Source organism: Parus major, chromosome 15 (genome assembly GCF_001522545.3).
Source record: "Parus major isolate Abel chromosome 15, Parus_major1.1, whole genome shotgun sequence".
Lineage (NCBI taxonomy): Eukaryota > Metazoa > Chordata > Aves > Passeriformes > Paridae > Parus > Parus major.
This window is the reverse complement of record NC_031784.1, coordinates 3427060-3450746: the sequence shown is the minus strand read 5'-3', so window position 1 is coordinate 3450746 and position 23687 is coordinate 3427060. Positions and strand designations below refer to the sequence as shown.

The window sequence follows — 23687 nt, the reverse complement described above, 5'->3', positions numbered from 1 at the left end:
GTTTGGGGTGGGTTTTTTTCTGTTGTTGGGGTTTTTTTTGGTAGAAAAGAAGAGGAAAGAAAATAGATTTGAATTCTCCAGGGTCAAGAAGTTAGGCAAACAGGGAAGTGGGATGGAGTTGGGCATGCTACCGTACGGCAGGGACACGTGGCAGGCATCCAAGGGTGAAAGATAATAACAGCCATGGAAAAAAATTCCAGCAACCGGCTGCCTCCACTCAGAACAGGACACAGAGAACTCTGCTGCTGGGCAATTCCCTGGCTGAGATGGAATGGTGCGGGATGAAGGAGGTCATGTTATGGGATTTGGGGGTCAAACACAGCACTAGGTGACTTTGGGGTGAACCTGCCCAAAAGATGGAAGATTTGGCCCATGCCCACAGGGATGCTCCTTGCAAATGAGAAATTCCAAGACATCCTCCAAATGGGATTTGGGGTCTGTCTGCCCCACTGCTGCCCTGCCACCCCACAGCATCCCCATGGGATTAGTGACTGCCAGACCAAAAGCCCCTGGAGCAGCCTCCTGCACAGGAAACCTTATCCCTTCATTCTGCTGGACATCCCAAAAACCCCGTGAACAAGGGAACAAGGGGTTTGTGCCGGGATTCTGGCCATGAGGATCCAGAGGCAGATGCTGAGCGCTGTCAGCTTTGGCACTGGCACAGGGACTCAGCTCCAGCTGGGGCCCTCCTGGGATGCTCACAGCATCCTTCAGCTCCCGTTGTGTGTCAGCTCAGCATCCCACAGGCTGGTTCTCCACCCAAGAGTGCGGGATGGCAGCAATGCAGCACGGCCCCAGCCAGCCTGGATGCTCCCACAGCCATTAATAACACCCAGATAAGGACATGGATAATTAAACCCTGCACTCCGGGGGCTGCCGGGATCCCCCCTGCGCTCCCCAGCCCCGGGGGTGCTGGCAGGAGGCTCCGTGCCGGCCTGTGAGCTGTCTCCATAGAGATAAATGCTGGGACAGGCCCTGTTTGATCCACACCACCAACTCCTCCTGCCTCCAAGATGAGAAATAATATGGGAAAAATGGGTCTGAGCGATAAAGCACCAAGGATTTTCCACAGGTCAGCATTTTCCTTCCCATGAGCTGCAGTCCTGCTGGTGAGATACAGCTGGGGTGATGCCCTCGTGTGCTGTTCCCTGTTTGGAGCTGCCAGCCTGGGATGGGATGGTGGGAGCAGGGTTTTGGGAAAGGAAGAGCAAATCTTTGCGACAGCCAGGGCAGCAGATGCCAAATTCCCAGCTGGAATAACTACACTGAGCTAATGCCACACTGCCCATCCATGGGAAACGCCATCCCTGGCTGTGGGGCCGGCTCTGGCACTACGTGTGGGATATTGGGGTGTAGTCCCTCTCTCCATGGATCACACCCTCCACTGGGACAGGTCAGACCTGACAACAGGCGGGTGACGGTGACGTGAGGGACGCGTGTGCCCGACCGGGACCCGAGGGCACCGCACGCTCTGGGGCCGTGGTGCAGCATCACCCACACCCCCAGCTCCCCTGGGGAACACGGTGTCCCTGCCCTGGCACCCTGACCTATCACTCCATCACCCACTAGAGGGACATTTAAATATATTAATTATAAATAAATACATGTGTAAGTGCCACCACTAGCTGGCGTCATTGGCCATCCTTTAGTGGCACCGGCTGTGCTGCAGCAGGAGCACAGAATCTTGAAGTATCCTGAGCTGGAAGGGACCACAAGGATCCAGGAGTCCAACCCCTGGCCCTGCACAGGCAATCCCAACAATCCCACTCTCTGGGTGTCCAAAAGCTCCTGGAGCTCTGGCAGCCTCGGGGCTGTGCCCATTCCCTGGGCAGCCTGTTCAGTGCCTACCACCCACTGAGGAAGAACCTTTTCCTTGTGTCTAGTGTAATCCTCCCCTGGCACAGCTCCAGGCATTCCCTGGGCCCTGTCCCTGTCACAGAGAGCACAGATCGGAGCTGCCCCTGCGCTGCCCCTCGTGAGGATGCTGTGGATTGGGATGAGGGCTCCCCTCAGTCTCCTCCAGGCTGAACAAACCAAGCGCCCCCAGCTGCTCCTCACATGGCTCCTCCTCCTCCAGAGCCTTCACCATCTCCATGGCCCTCCTTTGGGTGCTCACCAACAGGGATGGGGGCAGTTCTGAGCGCTCCTCACCTTCTCCTGAGCAGACACAGCTCCAGGGAGCAGCTGTATCCTTGGGGATCACCAGCTAATCCCGGTGGGAGGGCCATTCTACCCAGCCCACGTTCTGTGCCACTGCTGCCTGGCTCCAGGAGGAGCACAGGTCACCTGTGGGGCACCCAGGGGACACCCACAGTACCTCCTAGTGTTGTCACCTCTCCACGGCCTCTCCTCTGCCACCCCATCCCAACCTGCTCAAACACATCCACCAGCACCCTACCAATCCCTCCACGAGTCAAAGTCAGCCTTAAATCAAATCATCCCCAACAACAATGACATTAATTATGCTTTTAACACATTTTACTGCTTCCCCCCCTTCCCTTCACGCCACATCTGTGTGAACAATATCCAAAAGATTTACGGTTTTCTCCCGTAATTACAGACACACAGCCAGCTCACTTATCAAAATACTTGCTGAGCAATCAGGCTCCGTTACAGTCTCTGCCAGAGATTTGTGTTGACAGCAGCCATTCAAAGCAAAAAATGTCGAATCAGGACTTATGTGGTGCTTGGAAAGTATTCCACAAAGAGTTCGCCTGTCGAGAGACATGTGGACACGGAACAGACGGGGACGAACCGCGGGAGGGAGGATTTGGGGAGCAGGAGGGGAGCAAGAGATGATGCTGTGGAAAAACAGAGAGAGGAGAAGAGAAGGAGGAGTGCAGAGAGCACAGGGAAGCAGTTTTGGGGCGTGCATGTGTGTGCATCCATGTGCAGGCGGGAGGAGCCGGCGGGTGAGCGTGGGGAGGTGGGGAGGGAAGATAACTGGGTTCTGGAAACCGAGCTGACATTTGGTTCTCGTAGCACAGGAGAAAATTTAATGAGGACAAAAATATGTCTCCCTAATTCCCCTAAGAAATCATTAAAACATTTTGTTATTCCTAAATGTCTGGAAAATGAATTAGTGGCCCTGCAGGAGCCTTTCCGTGCATCTTCAGCCGTTTGCAGCTCCCAGTCCCCGACGTGCCGGGGGCCGCTCCGTGCCTGGCGCACATGAGCCCCCAGAAGTGGGGAGCAGCGGGAGGGGGCTCTAAGCCCCTCACTAGGACCAGCTCTGCCAACACAAACCTCAGAGCTGCCCCGTGCCTCAGTTTCCCCATCCCAGGACGGCGCGGGTGACAGAGGAAGGATGTCCCCACGGCTCATGCCGCGAGCCGGCGCTCAGCCGTTTCGGTCAACTTACCGTCAAACAGACAAGTGGGAATAGCCGCAGTGTTACTACACGGGCTGAGCAAATGTATTCCTTTCCTAATGTCAAGATGCATTTGGCTCAGGGGCTGAAACACAGCGATGGCAAAAGCTGCTTCCTCTCCTCTCTTCGGCTGGGATCTCCAGAGCACCATGCGCTGGCCGCGGTCGGCGACGCCAGCCGTGCCGGGGACGGTGCCAGCCGTGCCAGGGATGGTGCCAGCCGTGCCAGGGATGGTGCCAGCCGTGCCGGGGATGGCTCCGTGGTCCTCGCTGGCTCCTCTGGGCACCGGCACGCGACTCGTTAGGCAGCCAGGTCGCCACCGCTCTGCTTACCTGGAGCTTCAAGCAATTGCTTGTAAACGCTCAGGAAAGCCGTCTCAGCCTCCTTGCTTCTCTTACTAAGTGCAATCACCTGCAGGGAGAGGGATAAAGGGGTCAGGGATGGGCTTGGGAGGGAGGAACAGGCCAAGCCAGCGGGATGGGTGCCACCAAAGCCGGCACACGGGTCCCCCCGGCACGGCTCCGTGCCCCGCGCAGCCGCTCGCTGCCTTTGGCTAAACTCCTCGTGCCGCTGCCATGTCACGTCGCCCTAAATCATTGATGTGCTCTGAGTAAATGAAAATTATAATTTAATGTCGGTGCTTAAATAAGAAATAAAGAAGCCTGCCCATTGTTGTGCCTGCCGGGCCGGATCGGGCGCACGGCCTTCCCCAGCCGCCCTCCCAGGATGGTGCTGGGGGTGGAAGCGATGCTCACACCAGGACTAGGACATGTCCTCCTGTCCCTGTCCCCCTTGGCTGTTGGGGTACTGGAGTGCTGGTCACACACCAGCCCCATCCCAATAACCCAACATTCATCTGCTGTGTATTCCCATCCAACATTCATGAGCATTAATCATTTAATCCCGTTTATTTTTCAAGACACAGTGACACCTCGGGGCAGGGGCTGCTGCCCACCAGGTCCCCTTGGTAACCCCTCCCATCCAGCCCCACCTGGATGTGGCACCAGAGGGACACAAAGGCACAGGCATCAGGGATGGAAGTGACCCATTCCCAGCAGGAAAACCTCCAGCTAGAGCCAAACTGGGCACTCACACCAACCAGCGATGGAGGAAGAGGTGCCCACCCAGCAGACACGCTGTTGTGACAGGGAAATAATCAATTAAATTGCTCTTAAGCCACTGATGGGCTAATTATGAGACCAAGCCTGAACTTTGGGCCTCAGTCTGGTGGCAGCTCCCACACAGGAGCGTTTTTCCCTCCTCTGTGCCAGCAGAGCTCCTGGCTCACCCCGGCAGCCCAGATTGCCGTCGCTTGTCATTCCAACCCAAAGCAAACGGCTCATTTGTAATCCAGCAGCCACCTGAGCAAGCCGCCTTCTCCTCCGGAGCTCGCAGGCACTGGAGCACAAAGATCATTTTTCTATTGTTAAAATTGTATAAGCCAGGCTTTTTATAGCGGCTCGTACACAAACCTACTTTCTCAGCACTGCGGTTCCAGCAGAGGAGGAATTTGGGGGCTTTTCTTCAGCGTTCTGCAAAAATGCTTGGCTTCAGGGTGCTTTAAAATAATAATAGTGAAGAGGGGAAAGGAGGGAGGAGGCAGCCAGGAGCTGGCACTGCCCGTGTGCTGGAGCAGGACAGCGCTGTGCCCGCTGAATCTGCCGGTGGGGTGAGCCCTGATTCACAGGGATGTGGGGACACAGCGGTGCTGGGCTGCTTGTGGCATCGTCCCCATTCCCAAACCCTTTGGAATGCACAGGAGGGGAGCAGGAGCAGACACGGGGCCATGGGGATGCCTGGACCTGCCCCAGAGCTTCATCTCCCCTGAGCTGGCATCAACCAAAGGGTGCAGAGCAAGGATCCAGCAGCCCAAATATTCTCCATTCCCTCTCCATCACCCGTGCTGGGCTCTGTGCATCCCTAACCCACTCCAGGGGCAAAGAGCTGGCCCAGACTCCAAATCAAGCTGGTTTTCATTGCATTTCATTGAGTCACATTGTAGAGACAAAGCATTTTCCAATGGGAACCTTTCCCTCTCCTCAGTGATCCCTGTGGAGGTCTGAGCACCCCTGCTGTGGGGTGGGAGGGAGCCTTCAGCATCCCCCGTGCTGGGCTCCAGCACATTCCAGCTCATGTTGGTGCCAGGGCACCACCAGTGTGGGCAACTGGCAGGATGGTGAGCCAGGTGACCCACTTGGCTCTCCCAGAGTCCCACTAAACTTCTAGGAAATGTCAGTAGAAAAAAGATATTTAACATTTTCAGTGATCTTTTCCGGATGGGAGATAATTTACTCAAATGCCAGGGGAGATTCCTGCTGGAGCAGCTCTGAGGGGATGGCTCACCCAACACTGAAACTGCTGTAATTCCTCACACCGAGCTGAATAAATACCTGGGAAAAGCCCACACCAGCCCTAAAATCAAGATCTTATAATTAAAACACATAAATCCTCACTTTCTTGAGGCAGAACCAAACCCTGCATCCACATCCAAGAAGGCAACATCAGAAAACATGCTAAAAAGAGGAGAAAGTGGCTAAAAATGGAGGATTTTTAAAAATGTCCCTGGTTCAGTGGGATCAGGATGGCATCATCCCCATTCTCCCCATCACCACGATGCCCATCAGCGACACAAACCCAGTGCCCACCTGCAGAGCTCTCAGCGCCAGCTCTGAGCGAGTTCTGCCTCTGCATTAAACATCCAGGTACTCCTAATTCCCATTTTTTCCCCTTCCATCTCCCTCCCCAGCACCCGTGGGCTCAAGGTGAGCCGCGGCAGCGGCACGGGATCGCCGCCGTCTGATAAATTACATTTACGCGCCGGGTCCTTTTCATGGCTGGTGACTTTCCAGCAAAGCAATTATCACTGCAGAATGCGTAATAGCCTAATTAATTACTATTGTCAGGCTGGCCTCTGTGCCATGATTATACCTTCCGAAGCCAACTTTTTAAACATTTGGAAGCAGAAATATTATTATAATTGACTGACAAAATGGTAAAACTCCCCCGGCGCAGCCGGTTCTCCTCCCGGCGCGGTCGGAGCGTCTGAGCATCCCCGCTCCAGAGGCGCGGGATTTGCATCGCACCGGCGGAGAGTTTATTCTTACATCCACGAGATCAAGTGCAGGATAAGTAGTGGGTTATTTCCATCTAAATACTGGTGGCAGTAAACCACAAATGAGCTCTTTTTTCAGCCTGGAGGAACAGCTGTTGGGGGGAGAAAGCGGCAGCAGAGACCCCAAATGTTGAAGAAAAGTGATGGAAAAAATTAATTCAAGCCTTTGCTATTTTCCTTGGGTGTGTGTGGGTTTTTTTTTTTTTTTGTGCTGATGTGTAAAGAAGTTGTGGGGGAGAGAGAGGGTGGTGAAGGAGGGGGAGATTGGGAAGGAGGGACTGTCCTGGGAGAGCTCTGGGTGATGGGGCTGGACCACCACGAGGAACCAGACACGTGTTGGGGTCCTTTGGTGCCTCCTTAAATCCACCACACGTGTGCACAGAGCAGTTGTGCACCCACAGATCCATCCCACACCCCCTCAGATCCATCTGAGACACACACAAACCCCTCACACTCATCCGCAGACACATCACAACCCCCCAAAAACCCACTGCACCTCTCCCCAAACCCATCACTCCCACCCCGACCCCACAGCACAACCCCCTCCCCCAAACTCCTCCAAAGGCAGGAGCAGCTCCCAGGATTTTCACAAGGCCAAAAAGCAATTCGTGTCAAAAAGATCAATAATATAAAAATAAAGCCTGAGAATTCTAGTTAAAGGGAACATCACAGAAATATGTTGTTCACGTCCATGATTCGGAGATTAAAAAAAAGAAAAGGGGGGGGGAAAGAAGAATCAATATAAGTTCTTTAGATGATGTTATTTCTAATGAGAAATACACCAAGACTGCTGCAAATAACTGCTTAACGGAGGAAAAAAAATGCATTAATAATTTACTTTATAAAGAGCGGGATCCCGAATGAGAGAAAATTGCTGCTGGTTCTTAATTTTGTTGTAATATTGCCTGACAAGTTCAACCATGTTTTGGCAAAGTTCTTGAGAGCAGAGACAGAGAATATTCAGTTCATTAGGTTATTTTTTCCCCTTTTTTTTTGGAGAGAAGGTGCCCAAGCTCTTTCCTTCCCATGCACCACAAGATTTTTTGGGCTGAGCCCCCACATCAACAACAGGGAAAATATTTCAAGCTTATCCAGCCTCCCCACCATAACTTAATCCATGTTTTTTTTCACTGACTGTTCGAGCTGGTTCTTTCCTTCATCTTTGTTTTTTTTTTCCCCTCCATTCTTTTTTTCCCTGAATTTATTTTTTTAGTGCATTTGCTGACAGTTGGCAGCTCCGAACCATCTGCCACCAACACAAATCCCGAAATCAAAGTTTTCAGCATCCAACCCAAGGAGGAACAGCCTGATTCCTGACCATCACCAGGAGAAGGTGCTGCCTGAGCAGGTTAATTCTCAACAAGGCTGGATTTCTTGCAAGGTCCCCATAATTATTTCCCATGAAAAATATTTTCCTGGAAAATTATGCTCGTGGAAAAGTATTTTCCTTCAAAAATAGGCAAAATTCCCCATGTGGCTGAGAGCAGTGGTCCAGGTTGGTGTGGGATGCAGGCAGGGATGCTCAGGCTCTGCATCCTTGGATGATGGGGAGTGATGAAGGGGTTCCCACCGATCCCTGGATTTGGGATGGAGCTGGGATGGAGCCAGGCTGGCCCCGTACCCCGAGCATCACAAAGTTTCACCTCCCACTTAGCAGAACAAAACTTTTAATTTAGATGTTTTCATCTATCTATCAGAGTAAAAAAAAATAAGTTTAAAATAATGACTGTAATAAATGAAGGTAATTAATTGTAGTTTGTTCCTTTACTGTCTAGTCAGCTTAATTTTACCTTTTCATCTAATAATGAGAAAATAATTTTTGTGCTCTGAGGGTTAATGATATGTAACTGCAAGAGCTGCTAATTGCATGTTGCAAACTATTCATCAAAATCCCCATCTGCGCTACTTGATTATGTTTGCTAAATTATTGCTTTGAATTATCTTTCATAAAGCAACTTTTGTAATTAGCAGGGCTTTCGCTCTGCTCTTTTCTCCGGCACAAGGATATTCAAACTTTGTCCCTCTCAAGCTGTTGCCATTAAACTGCTTTTGGGGAGAGAAAGGAGCTGCCCTTTCGTTGAAGAGGGGGGAAAAAATAAAAGCAGGGTTTATCCTCTGAGGTTATAATTTCTTCTCCTGGTCCTGCTATTCCTTCCTCGAGGGAAAAAAAGTGATGTAAGAGCTTAAATATTCAGGAGATGTATTCAGGAATAGGAGAGAGAAAGGGCCCAACAAACCTATCCATATCCCTCTGGGTTAATATTTAAAAATTATCTTTTTTCCCCTATTTTCCTTCCCATTTAGAGGAAGGAGCAGAGGGGGAATGTTTGCCATCTATCAGCCTGAGTTTATGGGCTCCTTCCCGTGAGGCAGGTGATGGAGCACTCGGCTCTTCCTGGTTAATATTCATGGGAAGAGAGGAAAAGTGGGGTTTGAGGGGGAAATAATGGGATGGGAGTGGTGCAGATTTTCAAAAAATTTGAAAAAGAGGGAGAAAGAGGAAAAACAATGAGGAAAAAAGAGGAAAAAAAAGAGGGGGGAAAGAAAAAAGGAGGAAAGGGAGAAAAAGGGAAAAGGGGGAAAAGGAGAAAGAGAGGAAACAAGGGACAGAGGGGTGAAAAGAAAAAGAGAGAAGAAAGAGAAAAGAGGAAAAAGCAGAAAGATAAAAGAGAGAAGATAAGAAAAAGATGAAAAGGAAGAAAAAGGAAAAGTAATTGAAAAGAGAAAGAAGATAGAGAATGATTAAAATGAAGGGGAAAATGAAAAGGAAAAAAGAAGTGGAAAAAGGGAAGGAAAAAAGGGAAGGGAAAAGAGGGAGGAAAGGGGAAAAAGGGGAAGAACAGAGTTTTGATCCCCCTTAAGCCTGGCTCCAGGAGCAGCAGCACCTCACTGGTGCCCACCCTGCACCTCCTGGCAAAAAAAAAGCAACCCAGAAACCCAACCTCAAGAGAGCAGAATCCACCTTTTGGGATAAAATCCCCCCAGACCTCCTGTGGAAAAACTACCTGGTGGGAGAAAGGTGGCAGGGCTGGGGAAGCAGCAGGGAATCGCATCCTGTTCTCCCTGAAACCTCCATAAATCCGGAGCCACTTGGGCGGAGGGGCCGGCTGGGCTTCCCGAAGGACATTGCTCATACTCCTGGAGCGGATCTAATGAAGACTATTGGAAAAAATGCAGTATTTAAAAGACTGAAAATGTATTCCTATTGTTATCACTCTCTTTTATGTGTTTATGCACAGTGCATCGGAATGAATCAATACTGGATTGCCCTATAAATAAATGAGCATATCCGTAAACCCGGTAATAAAATGAAGTGATGAAAAATATGGAAATCAGTCACATTTGTGTAAATCCACTTATTGTTTACTTTAATATTTTCCTATGCAGCTCCGTAGCTCCAAAGAGACAGATTTAAAACCAGGTAATGCTCAGCAGATGACAGATCCTAATGCATCGCTGCTGGCGAGCTCGGAATACCAGCAGCTCTCCAGGGGTTTCCATCCAAGCACATTAGAGGAGCGGGGGAAGCAGCCCCTGAAGAAAACACTGAATTACCAAGGAGAAAAGAGGTGTCCTAAAGTGCCAGGAGACTCTTGCTGGCTCTGGGGGACCCAAGCTGAGGTTCATGAGGATGTGGAGCACCTGGGGTAGGATGGAGAAGTTTTCCCCGGCAGAATGATGGGCTGGGACCATGTTGTCCCATCCCAGTGGCTCTGCTCCTCCTCAGTTCCCCCACTGAAAGCTCATCCAGGGGATCCTGGCAGTGCCACAGCCCCTCCTGGCCACACCACGGCACTTCCCGGTCACATCCAGGCATTTCCTGGCCATGGCATCTCCTGCCCACACCCAGACACACCTTGACCTCTCTTCTGGCACCTCCCTGCACTGGTGGCTCCTTGCCCTGCCTGGAAGCTCTGTCCAGTCTGTCCCTCCCAGACTCTCCCTATTCCAACCCTCCAAGAGCCAAGAGGGTGGGAAAGGCCTGGGTTCATCCCCAGGACCGTGGGTGGCGAGGGCAGGTCCTGCCCCTGTTGCCCAGCTCTCCTCTGAGCATCCCCTATAACGCTGCCAGTTTTCCCTCCCACCCAGCCAGGCTGGTAGAAACACCCCTCCCCACACAGCCTCCAAGAAAAGCTATTTTAGAGTTGCTCTTTTTTTTTCCTCTCCCCCCGCTCCCCGCCTTTCTCGTCTTTTTTTAATTCATTTTTTTCTAACAAACAGCCCATCTCCCCCCATCTGGGCTGCGAGCTGGGTGCCAGCAGCTCCGCGCCCAACGCTCAACGTTTGCTTTTTATAAACGCCTCGAAACCCAAAATTCCCTCCCGCGCTGCTGGGATGCATCCAGGTGGATCCTGCATCCAGCAGGATGCTGCACCCCCCCCCAAGAAACCCCTTTCCCCCAGCTCTGCCCACCCAACAGAGGTGGTGAGAGCCAGAAATCCCCAAACCTCAAGGTTAGGGGGCTAAAATTTGCTTTTGTGGCCAATTAACTTCCCTTTTGTTAGTCACTCACATCTACTGCACCCAAAAATCTCGTTGCTGGGGAGGGAAATCCGCCGTCCTGCCGAGTTAATTCCCTAACAGCAAATCTCCTGAACCTCAGGTACATTTTTTCCTAAATTCCCAACTGAATTTGATTAAATGTTTATGAGACTCCGCGCTTTCCCCCCGCCACCCCGCCAGCGCCGAAGCAACGGCACAAAGCTCCTTCTGGAACAAAACAAAAACAAAAGGTGGACAAAAACAAGAAAAACAGGAGGGGGAAATAAAATAAAAGGGGGTTTAGAAGGGCTGGAGTTTGAATTTGAGGAATACAATTCCCCCAGACCGGCTTTGCTCGGTGTCGCGCTGGCAGTATCGACGAGGGGGTTCACATGAATAATTGAAAGAATTCTGTATTCCCCGCAAAAGAAAAGGCAAGCCGAGAGGGTTGTTGAGATAATCAGGAGCTGGCTAATCAATATTCTCAGCCCCAGCCTCCTCCTCGCTCCTCCAAAAGGAGCAGTGCCATAAGCTCATCAGTAACTGTAAAAAAAACATCGCACTCCGAGTGTCAAAATAGTCAAGCACAGCATATTGTATTGCCAGATTTCCCTCCCGGTCCACCCCGGTGCCAGATTCCATCCATCAGCGGGGAGGGAAGCCGTCCAACGATGACTTACTTACACTTAAGTGTTCATAAATAAGGTTTTTTAAGATATAGATGGCTTTTTAATTTTGGTGGAATGCAGGGGAAAAAAAATAAAATCGAATAAAAATGATGGGGTGGATGCGGTGGGAAGAGACCTCTTGGGTGCTGCCTGGTAAATTCCGCAGCCCAGGGGATGTCCTGGTTCTTATCCAGCTTCTTCCATGGTGAAAATAGCTGAGAAAAAAATTAGGTTGGCACCATAAACTGTGGCAAAGGCTTTGTCTGGTGGGGAGATATGGTGAGAGGACGTATTCCCACTATGGAAACCTCATTAGACAGACACTAATTACTGCCCTGCAGTCGGGGGAAGAGACAGACACCGTAAAACCTGGGCAGGGGGTGGCCATTAATTACTTTTTGATAAATTTGGGGCCGAGGTGCTGCTGGCTGAGGTCAGGAGGTGTCTGCCTGGGGCTCAGCTGTGCCCCAAGCTCCGGCTGCTGGCCATTCAATCCCGTCACCAACCCTCCTGTCCCGCTCCCAAAATGGGCGCTTTTGGGGCAAATTTAGTTTGTGATGGAAGGAGCTGCGTCCCCCAGGATCAGCAGCCGGTCCTGGCCTGCAGGACCTGCAGTTTGCTCCATTTTCATGCCCCAGCAAAACCTCAAAACTCCCACGACACCAGCCTTGCACCCCAGCACCGCGGGGATTTAAGCAGTGGCTGCCTGAATCATGAGGGATTTGTCTCTTTCCTCCCTGGCAGCACCAAAAGCCGCCCAGCTGTGCCGTGACGGGATGTGGGGCAGGACACCAGGGACAGGGAGCCAGCAGCCTCCCCTGCCAGCCAGGCCACAGAGCAGAGGGGTGACCCCAGCCATCCATCACCCCCTTCCCTGTATGTAAATCCCTGATGCCAAAGATGTATGGAGCCAATTACCAGGGGTCACTGCCGGGTGGAAAATTCAGACAACGAAGCTCCCGGTCTCCGATGAATTTGAGCGAGATTGCAAGTTACTGCCTTTTATTGGACAATATAAATATTTCACTGTTATATAAAAAAATATTGGCGAGAAAGCAGATAAAGCCGGGTCCTGTGTGTATACAGAGAAGCAGGGAGTGAAAAACGGCCGTCAGCATCTTTTTAACGGCCTCTGGTGCAGCACAGGAACGGCTGCGGAGGGGTCGGGTGACCACGGTGGCACCACGGGACTGGGGGATTTTGGGGATCCCAAAGGCTACAGTGGGAAAGGGAATGATGCTGGAATGAGCCCAGACACAGACAGTGGCCTGGTCACAGGGGTGTGTCCTGAGCCAGCCACGACGGGGAGCAACACCTGGGGTGAAGAAGCAGACATGGAAACCTTGGAGGCTCCCAAGGAATGGATGCTGTCCCCAAGCCTGTGCCAACCACAGAGGGTGCCCAGGAAGGTTGGGTCATTCTCACCACATGGATCAATCCCAAATGCATTTTCCCAAGTTTTTCCCCAGTTTGTCCTTCTGGAATCATATCTGTCCCCATCTGCAGCACCGTGCCAGCACAGGACACCCTCATTTCACACTCACCAACACATCAGCACATTCCCTGTGACACCAAAGCCAGTGGAAAGAAAAAATAAAAAGCCTATAGGAATCAATACCTCTTTCTCTCTTTCCCTATATTTTATTAAAAACTTTAGCATCAATATTAATGTTTAAATCCTCACCAAGCTGAGTTTAATTACCTGTAAACTGCATCCACAGCTACGTGGACTTTGCTCCTCGCCGCAGTAAATACAGCTGAGAAGGAGCAATGCCAACACCTCTGAGCATCCCATTCCCACAGGAGGGGATGTGTCCAGCACCCTCCTCCCTCAGCAGCATGTGGGGAGGGGATGGTGGGTGGTGGAGCCAGAGCCACGACCCCATCTGAGCATGGTTGGAGCTGAAAGGAGAAAGAGGGAGATGAGAGAAGGGGAAAATTGAGATCCCGGGAAGAAAATGATGCGTAAATATAAAATATCTGGGACTCTCGCTGCCAAAAGGAATCTGCTTCCAGCCACCACATGAATCACAGAGGGGGGAGGACGAGGGAGAAGCAGTTGAATGGAGTCCATTAGTGGCTGAGGACGATGAATAACTCGCAGGCAGCAGGAGCCGCTCCGAACGCAGCGAGGTCATGGACGGCTGGCAGGGAGGGCTGGGAGCTGCCCGGGAAAGCAAGAGGGACTGGGACCAGATCCCACTGAACCCCCACCAGCAGACACCTCCTCCCTTTGCCTGCTGTGCCAGAAAAGAGGAATACAAGCTTGTTGTGCTTTCCCAACTGCTCCAGCCACATCTGTGTGCCCTGGCACCCGTGGGCACGCAGCAAACAACAGAGCAGCAGAGGGAGCAGAGATTGGTCCCCACTGGTGCCACTGGTCACCCCAGGGCCCATCCCAGGGCCACCAGTGGTCCAGGACACAGATGCTGAGAGAGAGGTTTCAGCATCTAAAATGGAATCGGGGTTTACAGAGTGTTATCAGAGGAGCTGTAATGGGATCCCTGCAGAGGGCAGAGATTTGACACCTGCATCAGATTCCCATTCCCGGGGAGGCAGGAACAGGCTGTGTGTTTAAAACACCCATCTATCAAGGGATGCTATCACATGCTCTGGTGTTGTGTTGGTGCTCACAGGCAGCTCCAGAGTTTTGCCATCCTGCTCCTCCCAGAGGCCAAAGAGGGGCTGATGGGAGGGCCAAGAGTGGTCCTGTCCCTCCAGACCCCACATCCTGGCAAATCCCCCACCAGGCTTCTCCTGCATCCCACAGCCTCAGCTCCTCCCGGGCAGCTTCTTTAAGGCACCTTCCCTATTAGATCCATCCCAGGCAGCTTCCCAAGGCCAGGGCTGGGACGGTGGCAGCAGCGTTCGAGGGCTACACTCCCACAATAATATTCATTTCCATATTCATTCCCTGTTTATCTCGCAGATGTACGGATCCGTTACAATGGAGAAAAAAGAGAACTCAGAATTTGTTCTCAAAAGATATTCAAATTAGTTAATCAAGAGTCCTTTTATCACGTGTCTCCTGTACCAGCAGCAACTATCCATCGAGATAAATGATCAGCTGCTAATAACTGATTACACTGCAGCAAGTGTTTTCTTATCCCCATTACCACCATGTTTAAAGACATTTTATAAATTTCTAATTATCGTAAATTGTTTCTCCTTTGGAAAACATCTTCCCATAGTCATCAGCTGTCAATTTGCCCTGAAAATCTCTCTTTGAAATGAGCTCAGTGCAAGATGCTTGGGAAGCAGAGAAAACCCTTCCAGGCTGGAGGGATGCAGCTTGGACACCTCCACCCCGGGGCACTGGGGGGCCAGGATGTTATTCCATCCCTTCACAAGTGGATCTGACTTGAAAATAAAATAAAAGCATCCCTAAGTGGGATCAATCCAGGGTGAAGGTGCTGCCTTTACCTGGAGCATGATGCCAAGGAACCGCGTGGTGGCTCCAGATGGATTCGCTCTCCAGCAAACCATGGAACGATAAATAAGCCAACAGTTCATAAAGCAGCTCTTGGCAAGCACCAGCTCCTTCCAGCACCGGCATCCCAGGGCAGATCTGGGCTTGGGAGGGCCCTAAATAAAATCCTGCTGGTTTTCTATGTATTTTACTAATGAAGGCTAGAATAGTGGAGAATGTTTGAAGCCAGCCAGGACTTTAAATCCAGCGGTGGCCTCGAGCTGCCGCTCCGGCTGATTTCTGGGCCCCAGTCATTATTGCAATCCATCAGCTTAAAGAAAAACAACTGCAAAAACAACAATAAACCACCCTCTAAACTCTCTCAGGCACTTTAATGGGTCCTTCCATCCTCCCCAGCCATGACCACAGGGCTGGAGCCACCATCCATGGGCCAGGATACAGCTGGGAAGAGGAGCACGATGGCACAGGCAGAGCAGCCGTGTGCTCTGGGTGCAATGAGCTCCCCTGACACCCAATATCCCCCAAAAGCACCAGTCACACAACCCCCCTTGGGTGATGGTGGCTCCACTGGTGACATTCACTGCCGGGGGATGATCAGGACAGGCACATCCCAACCGTCCTCCATGGTGCATCCTGGAGATATTTCCCAGGGTTTGGCCAAGTGCCTCCATGCTGGAGCTGACTGAGCCAAAGCTGCCGGAGGCAGAGGCAACAGGGAGACGCAGGATGGGAGGAGGAGGAGGAGGAGGTGGAGGAAGGCTGCCCAGAATAAGAGGATCAGGGTGTCCAGCCAAGCACGTTCTCCAGACAGAGCAGGGCCCGTGGATGCCAGGAAAGGGAGGAGCGGCCGACGGGACGCGAAGCCTGGCACGGAGCAGCCGAGGTCCTTCCCGGCTCCAGAGGGGCTCAGACCAAGGGAGGAGACGCCGCAGGCACCAGCCATGCCATTATACGCTTTATTGATGCTGTTCTGAAGAAAGCTAATCAATATATTAGATTTCCCAAAGAAAGAAAACACCAGCTGCCAGCAGCACATAACTCCTCCGCCGCCGCGCCGCATTTTTCCATCAAGCCCCGGAGCCGCGCGTGGCTGCGCAAGATGAGGTCACGTTCAAGAGGAGACCTTCTGCTCCTCTGGCCACCAGGTCAGAGCCAGGGCCACGGCCACTGCGCAGCCACGTGTCAAAGCCCACGGCCCCTGCCTGGGGTTGAAGTTAAAATGTGAGATTCCCCAAATATCTTGCGCCAGCATCAAGTGTGGGATGCGGGGGAGAGAGCCCAGCTCCCAGCAGGACAAACCCAGCCTGGCCCAACAGGGAACTGCCAGTCCCTGATGCCTGTATGGACTCACAGCCCCCGTTTGTGGTTCACAAGGGTTCCCCAAGAGCTTTCCCCATGGGGAAGAGCCATTTGGAAATCGCCCTTTCCCAGACACCTTTCCCTGTAGAGACATTCCCACAACACTGAACAGTCCCAAATGTGGCCATTCAGCCGCACACCAGGACTGGAGGGAAACTGGAAAGCACCAAAGCAATGGATGCTCCTGGGATCCCTGCACACAGAACCCTGGAACACCCAACTGTGGCACCTGATGTGGCCTGGTCCCCGTTGCCCACTCCCCACCACCACTGCTGCCAGTGACCATTCCTCAAACCATTAAAGCCCGTGCTGTGGCAGCTCCAAAAGCCATTTAAAAAGGACAGGATAAATCCACGTTGGGCCAGCAGGAAAGCAGACTGACGTCACAGGGAATTGATTAGTGCTTTAATAGAATTGGATCATTGGGAGGGCTGCAGACCCTGTTTCAGAAACCCAAATGTTATGCAGATTCACATTGAAAACCCTAAACCAGGGCACATTTATTTAACCAAGGCAGAGTAAATGTCCCACATTTCCCCAGGATTATCTGAACCATATCAGATATAATCCAATGATCTGTAAAGTGATTATACCCAACTGAATATACGAGATCTCTTCTGGTAATGCAATATTTCATCCAGCTGCAGACATTAGGAGGAGGCAAACAAAGGAGGAGATTTAATAAGTGGAAATAAAACTATAGGCAGAGATAGTTTTAAATTTTTCTTTTTTTTTTGTATCGCATCTAATTGCAATCAACAACAGACATCTGACACAGTGACAGCATCAGCAAAATTGCTGCTGAGAGCACAGAATCTTTGTCTAAAAATAATCAGACATTCAGCGCACCACTGTTTGTTATAATGGTAATCGATGCTGGAGGCTTTGAATTCCATCAATTTATAGATCTGCTCTGTTCTGCCTGGTGATTGTGTTCTGCACACATCCCCTCCCGCTCGGCGCAGGCAGCGCCGGGGCACTGTGTGATTAAGATAAGCTCAGATTCCTTTCATACATTCCTTATCAGCTCTAATTCTCCACCAGGCAGAGATGTTCACAGCAGTTAAAGATTAGTTCAGCTTCTCAGACGCCAAATTTGAGGGTATTGATCAATAAATCAAATCACGGCAATCAATCGCCCGATCCAAGTCTAGCCGATGCATTATTACTGGCGCCTTCCAAGCCGAGCCTTTTTCATGGGTTTCATCAAAACGCGGCTTCCCTGGCTCCCCGCCAGCTCCCGGGCTGCCTAATAGACTCCACAGCAGAGGAGCTCCAGCCCAGCAGAAGAGCAATAAATCTCTCATCAAACAGCCGATAGAGAAACAAGATGAACATCTGTTTTGCTGCAATGAAACTCCTGTGTTCTTCAGAAGCTGCAAACCAGGTCTGACAGACCACCCCAAAGGCAGCTTTGCCTTCAACAAAGCAGCAAAGCAGAATATTTGCCGGTTATTTCAATCAGGTAATTTAAGAAGACTTTGCATTCTCCTCTCTGCAGCTGCCGGAGCTTTACAGACAGGATTCCTGCTCAGTCGATAATAAAAGCCATCCTGGGACCCTGTACTATGAAGGCAATTTTATGATACCCATTATGTGGCAATGTAACTTCATTAAAAGCTGTTTATTCCCTCTAAGCATTTTAAGCACTTTCCCTCACCCATAAAGAAGAGCCTCTCAGTGCACTGGGAAGGTTATTTGTGCCAGGAGGTGCTTTTGGGGGTTTCTGGGGGGGATGAAGGCTGTGCCAGCAGCAGGATCCTGGCAGAGGGGCTTCTCCTCCCATGCAGCCGCCGAGAGGCAGCTGTATATTATTTTTATGGTGCACTCCAGATGAGCTGCGTTTACTGGAGCTCCATTCAGGTGACATTCATTATTTATTTCTCTTATAAATTAATATGGACAAGTGCACCAAAAAATCTGCCTTCCACTGCAAGGATGGGCTGGCTCCTCTGAAGGTTTGCTCTTCCATCTGGGATAATTTGAGGTGTCTCAGCCCTAAGAACTTAATTTTCTAACCCAATGTTATAATTCAGCATCCGAGGATGCTGAAGGCAAAGGGAGAGCCAAACCCCATCCTGCAGCCAGCTGCATTCCAAGTCACCTTGCTCCAAAGGAGGGACAAAATTAAATCCTTCAAAACAACTGAGCAACTCCTAAATCTCCTATTTAATGTTCCCTATTCCTGCTGGTAAATCTAACCCCTCCAAAAAAAAAAACCAAAAAGCTGATAGTTTAGCCCCATCCTGGTTCTCAGCAAAATATTAATTTATTTAGTTCATTATCGATGAGCACAACTGATCGACAACCATAAGGATGGGTTGGGGATGACTCTCCTAAAAGCTGCCAAAATATGGATCTGAACAGTGAATCCCCATGGCAGGGATTTGTCTCCAGATGGGATTTAGGAGCACCTTCACCTCTCCAGGCCGATGGGGCAGGGTGGGTGTTTGAGCTGCCACCAACAAGTGGCCATTTGTGCTCTGCTGACATTCCAGAGTCAATGACACCACCCAGCAGCCACCTCCTGGTCTAACGAGGCATCCTCAATTAGCCAGTGGCCCGGGAGAAATTATCCCTAGAGCAGGGCAAGCCGGCCCAGATTCCTACATGGTACTTAAAATAATGTGATTTAAGAAGAGAAAAGGCAGGGAATGAGAGAGAGAGAGAGAGAGAGAGAGAACAGAAGGCTCTGATAAAGTGGTGAATCCCCCATTTTTTTGCTCCTGGTGAATTTTCTCCTCCAGCCACTCAGGTTTTTCCCATTGCACAAAGGCTGTCATGTTTTTAGGGATTGGACTGAGAGGTCTGTTTAGGTGGGATCATCACACACTGCTCCCACACCCTCCTGAGTTAATACTCCCCAAATACAACTCAAGGAATGCGCTCAAAGGACGCGGTGCGTCTTCACCAATTAATAATCAGAGCAACCATTGGCATGAATATCCATGCTTCAAGGAAAAGAAAACTGCCTCCTTACTACCTTCAAAAAACCTGTACCTTTCTCCAAATAAATGGATGCAGAGACCTTGCATGGCTTGTGGGAAGAGCATGGGACAGGACAGGCTCCTGAGCTCATCACTGAGCACCAAACTCAACAGCAACAGCTCAATATTCTCCCATAAACACACAAACAAACGTGGAAAATGCTGTTAATGGCTCGGTATTTCTTTAAACAGAGTCGCCAAGGAAAAATAGAATTACTAGAATACATTTTAATTGATTTACAGCAGCACTTAGTAACAGTGATAAAAGAAAAAAAACTTGTTTTATTGGACCTCCTGCTAATTAGCTGGACTGACTCTGGGCTGGAAAAGTGTATTCCTGCAACCTGGCACGACCTCTACCATCACCCAACACCTTCTGAGCACAGAAATTCCTTTAGGAGAATCAGAGCAAATACACAGCCAAGCCATTGCTGCCAAGAAACGGTGGAGAAAAAAAGAGCTGCTCCAAGGATGGAGCCACGGAACGGGATACACCAACCCCTCCAGCAGATTCCAGCATCCTCTTCCCAGCCATAAATATGCCTTCATTATGACTTTGATATATCCTTCCCTTAACGACTTTTAAGGGCACCAGATAAAGTCGAAAGAAGTGCACAGGCAACAGGCAAATGTTTAATATTCAATAAATGTGTCAATTTTACATACGGACACAAATGGGGCTTTATTGAAGAATTGGTAAACTTCCTTGGAGGAAAGTAAGTGCGTTTTAGCCTTCAAGGGGTCCCCAAAGAATAGAAATGGAATGTGATTTGTGATAAAACTCAGCTGCTCTATAAAAGACGTTAAATAAATGTTGCTGTTTCACTGGGGATATACAGAATTGATTGCATTATAGACCGATTGGAAGGCGCGCGTTCCCCGCCAGCCACCCGCTCGCTCCACGCAGCCCCTTTCCGTCCTCTCGTGCTGGCTTCTTAATTCCAGCACAGAACTTTCTGGAAATGCTTGAAAACAGCCTTTCCCTGCTATGCTTTGCTGGCTATGGCACCCCAAGCATCAGCTGGGCTGGATCTGGCCTGATTTCAGGGAAACACCAGACCCTGTGGTGCAAGGTGAGAGTCTTGGAATCATGGAAGGGTTTGGCTTGGAAGGGACCTTAAAGATCATCTTGCTCCAACCCCACTGCCATGGGCAGGGACACCTTCCCTGTTGCTGCTCTTGAGCCATCCCAGGCCGTTCAATTCCTGCAGAACCCCAACATTCCCCTATTTTTGCGTCACCCCGGTCGACAGAAAGCGGAATTACCGTTAACGGGGGACGAGAAACAATTAAAACCAATTTCACCACCGAGACAACGCCGAGTCCCCGAGCGCCCTGAGCCTCCTCCGCTGGCGCCAGGGGACCCAAGAGAGTGAGGAGCAACACCCAGGAAGGGCAAGGCGAACAAACCAATCTCCAACAGACAAATGAGAGGCCAACGGTACCACCGCGGCGAGCACAAACTGTGATATAATTGTGCTGCTGCTACATCATCTTTAATCAATAACATGATTGTGCACAGCCCAAATCCCAGCCTCCGCCAAGAAACAGCATGTTGTTAAAAAGCCCAATAGCTTTTTTTTTTTTCCCTGCTAATAGGTGGCTCGTTCCCTCAACCCTGCTGATTTTTTAAATAAAGCTAAATTCCAATAATTGTTTAATGTTTATTTTTATTTAGCTGTGGTTCACCTACCCTGGGCTCTCTGTGTCAGAAATTGATATTTTGCTCTGGTGACTGGGGGGAAAAAAAAATAAAATAAAATTAGGAAACTGGTGGTTATGTCTTGTCATAGTTAGACTGTGGTTTAAGTGCAGCTTGGGGTGGTCTCCTGGGTAGTCAGAGGCTCTGTGCTCTCTAAATTCGTATTTGCTGTGTTTCCCAGGGATCAGCTTGCCCCCCTGGGTTTCCACCAGACAAGGGCTTGCCCATAAACAAGCCATTATTTTTTCCTTCTGCCTAATGAAAGCCTGGATGGAAGGCCAAAGGAGATCTTGCTTTCCAGGTGGATTCACCCTTTTGAAACCCACAGCAGCGCCGCTGCCTTCCCGCCCCCCACCCCGAGCAGGGTTGAAGGTGATCCTGGAAAAGTACAGGAAAGCTACAACCAATTCCTTTAGGAGATCCATCACGTCAGATTAGCAACTTGGTTTCTTATTAGCTATTTTCCATCCTATCATATTAATATTTGTTTTCACTATACAATGCAGGAGTCTTATCATATTAGCAACTTTCACATCACATTAGTGAAAACAAATACTAATACAATACAATACTAATATGACATGATCTGATGGGAAATTGCTAATACAATAAGACTCTCCTACCATATTAGTACAGAGACATTGTGTGTCCCACTTACAGCTCCCTCTGAACTGGGTAAATACCTGGCATGTCCAGAACCAGCCACACTCCTGTCCAAAAGTGCCCGTGTGGGATGTGAAGGGTTGGGCACTGAGGACCCTGCTCTGTCCCCTTGGTGCAGAGGACCCACAGCAGATGCATTAAATTGCAACGAAGTTCCTGATTTAGAAGTAAATCAGAGACATTTGGGTGCCCTCACCATAGGACTGAGTATCCTGGCCAGGGATGGAGATCCAAGGCAGCCACCACAACCTGGGAATGCTGCGTGGCTCTGGGAAACATCATGGCCTGAAAACTCTGACAGGCACTAATAATTTGAAGGAAAAGCCAATTAAACCAAGAGCCTGATATTAGTTCCAGCTTCAGCAGCTGCCTCTCACTCTCCTGACACCCCCGAGCCCCCAGCTCACGGCAGTGCCAGTGGGAGGAATTGTCCCACAGTGCTGGGAGCTGTCCTGAGGAGCAGGAGACTCCGTGGACAGTTTGCAGCAGAAACTGGAATGGGGAGCACATCTGAGATATCAAATGTGGGGTAAAAATGTCATGAGGAGGATGTGGGAATACGAAGCTGACACCAAGGGGAAAAGCTGGACCATGGGAAGCCTCAGTCAGCGTCCCCAAGACAAGGGTGTTCCCCTGGAGTTTGGGGAGTTCATGCTGAGCACCAGGCCAGGAATGAGACATGATCTATGCATTAGGAAAAGCAAACAAAACACCGGCTCCATCAGGAGTTCACCCTCCCATGCCAGCTCCACTCCCCCTTTTCCCACCAGCACCTGGAGCCATTTTCCTGCTCTCCTGCATCGGCTCTCACACAGATCCCAGATAACATCTCCCAATCCCTGGCCACAAGTTCCCAGATCAAAAGCAAAAGGTGGCTTCTCTCCCCAGCTCCGTGGCAAAGCCACCTCCAGAGCCACTCTCCACCCCAGACACATCCTGGGATGCCCCGTGTCAGCCTGGCCAACTGTGCCACAGCCGCTGTGGAAAAGCTCTCCAGCACGGAGCGAGGCAGCGCCTCTCCTCCCAGCCATGCCCAGCTTCGGCACGCTCAGCAATTTTCTATTCTCTCAGCAATTTTCTGTTCTACTGAATTAGTAGTTTGTATTGAATTAGTATTCATTTTCCCTAATATGATATATAAGCATAATCATGTTAGTGACTTTGATATCGCATTAGGCTGCAAAGCAGGAACGCATCCCGGCCCCCGCAGCGCACGGGGAGCACCGTGGCCAAGGAGGAGCCTTCTGTGGGAATATTCCAAATGTGGGGCTGGATCCTGCTCTCACCAACCTCCCCCAGCCCCATGGGGCCAAGCTGAGGTCTCTGCTGAGGGCAGGATATCCCTGCTTGTGAAAGGATGCTGCATCCCCAACAACTCCGTCTAAAATCCAGGATTCCCAAAGGAAAAAGCAGCAGCCAACAGCGGCCGTCCCCAGGGACACGTCCCTGGTGGCACTGGGTGTTCCTAACCTCACAAAGCCATGGAAATTCGGGGATTAAAACTGAGTCAGGATGCAGACAGGTGGATGAGGGTTATGGCAGGGATGGGGGATGCTCACTCTGCCGGAGCCAAAAACCAAACCAGTGCCAGGGCCGGAGCCGAGCTGCCCGATGAACACCGGTCACCATCAGAGCAGCCAGGCTGTAAGAGCTGAACTTCCAATGTGCGTCTTCTATACTTTAAAATTTATCTTTCTATGAGGTAAATAGATTCAAATGTAGAAATCCCTACCTGCTGATGCCCACTCAGACACCCCTGGAGAGCCGGCAGCTCCCAGCACCCGACCAAGAGCCCCGAGGATTCCAAGGAAAACGCTCCCGGCCGCGCACAGATGTGCACACACGCGTGCAAACACACACAGAGGCATCTTTGAAAATCCTAAGAAAACCCTGAGTCTTCACTGTCAGTGCTGT

General features: G+C 50.5%; 1 protein-coding gene across 11 annotated transcripts in view; it reads right to left on the bottom strand.

The window, feature by feature from the left end:
• The window catches only part of CUX2 (cut like homeobox 2), a 62546-nt gene that overhangs the window by 13636 nt on the left and 25223 nt on the right, over nucleotides 1–23687 (bottom strand). For 5 of the 11 annotated variants that reach the window (XM_015644292.1, XM_015644294.1, XM_015644293.1 and 2 more), the window contains exon 1: nucleotides 2578–3355. In XM_015644292.1, the coding sequence (XP_015499778.1) occupies nucleotides 2578–2875 (298 nt within the window). In that variant the 5' untranslated portion in view covers nucleotides 2876–3355. The other 6 variants (XM_015644300.1, XM_015644302.1, XM_015644304.1 and 3 more) reach the window with 4 other exon arrangements.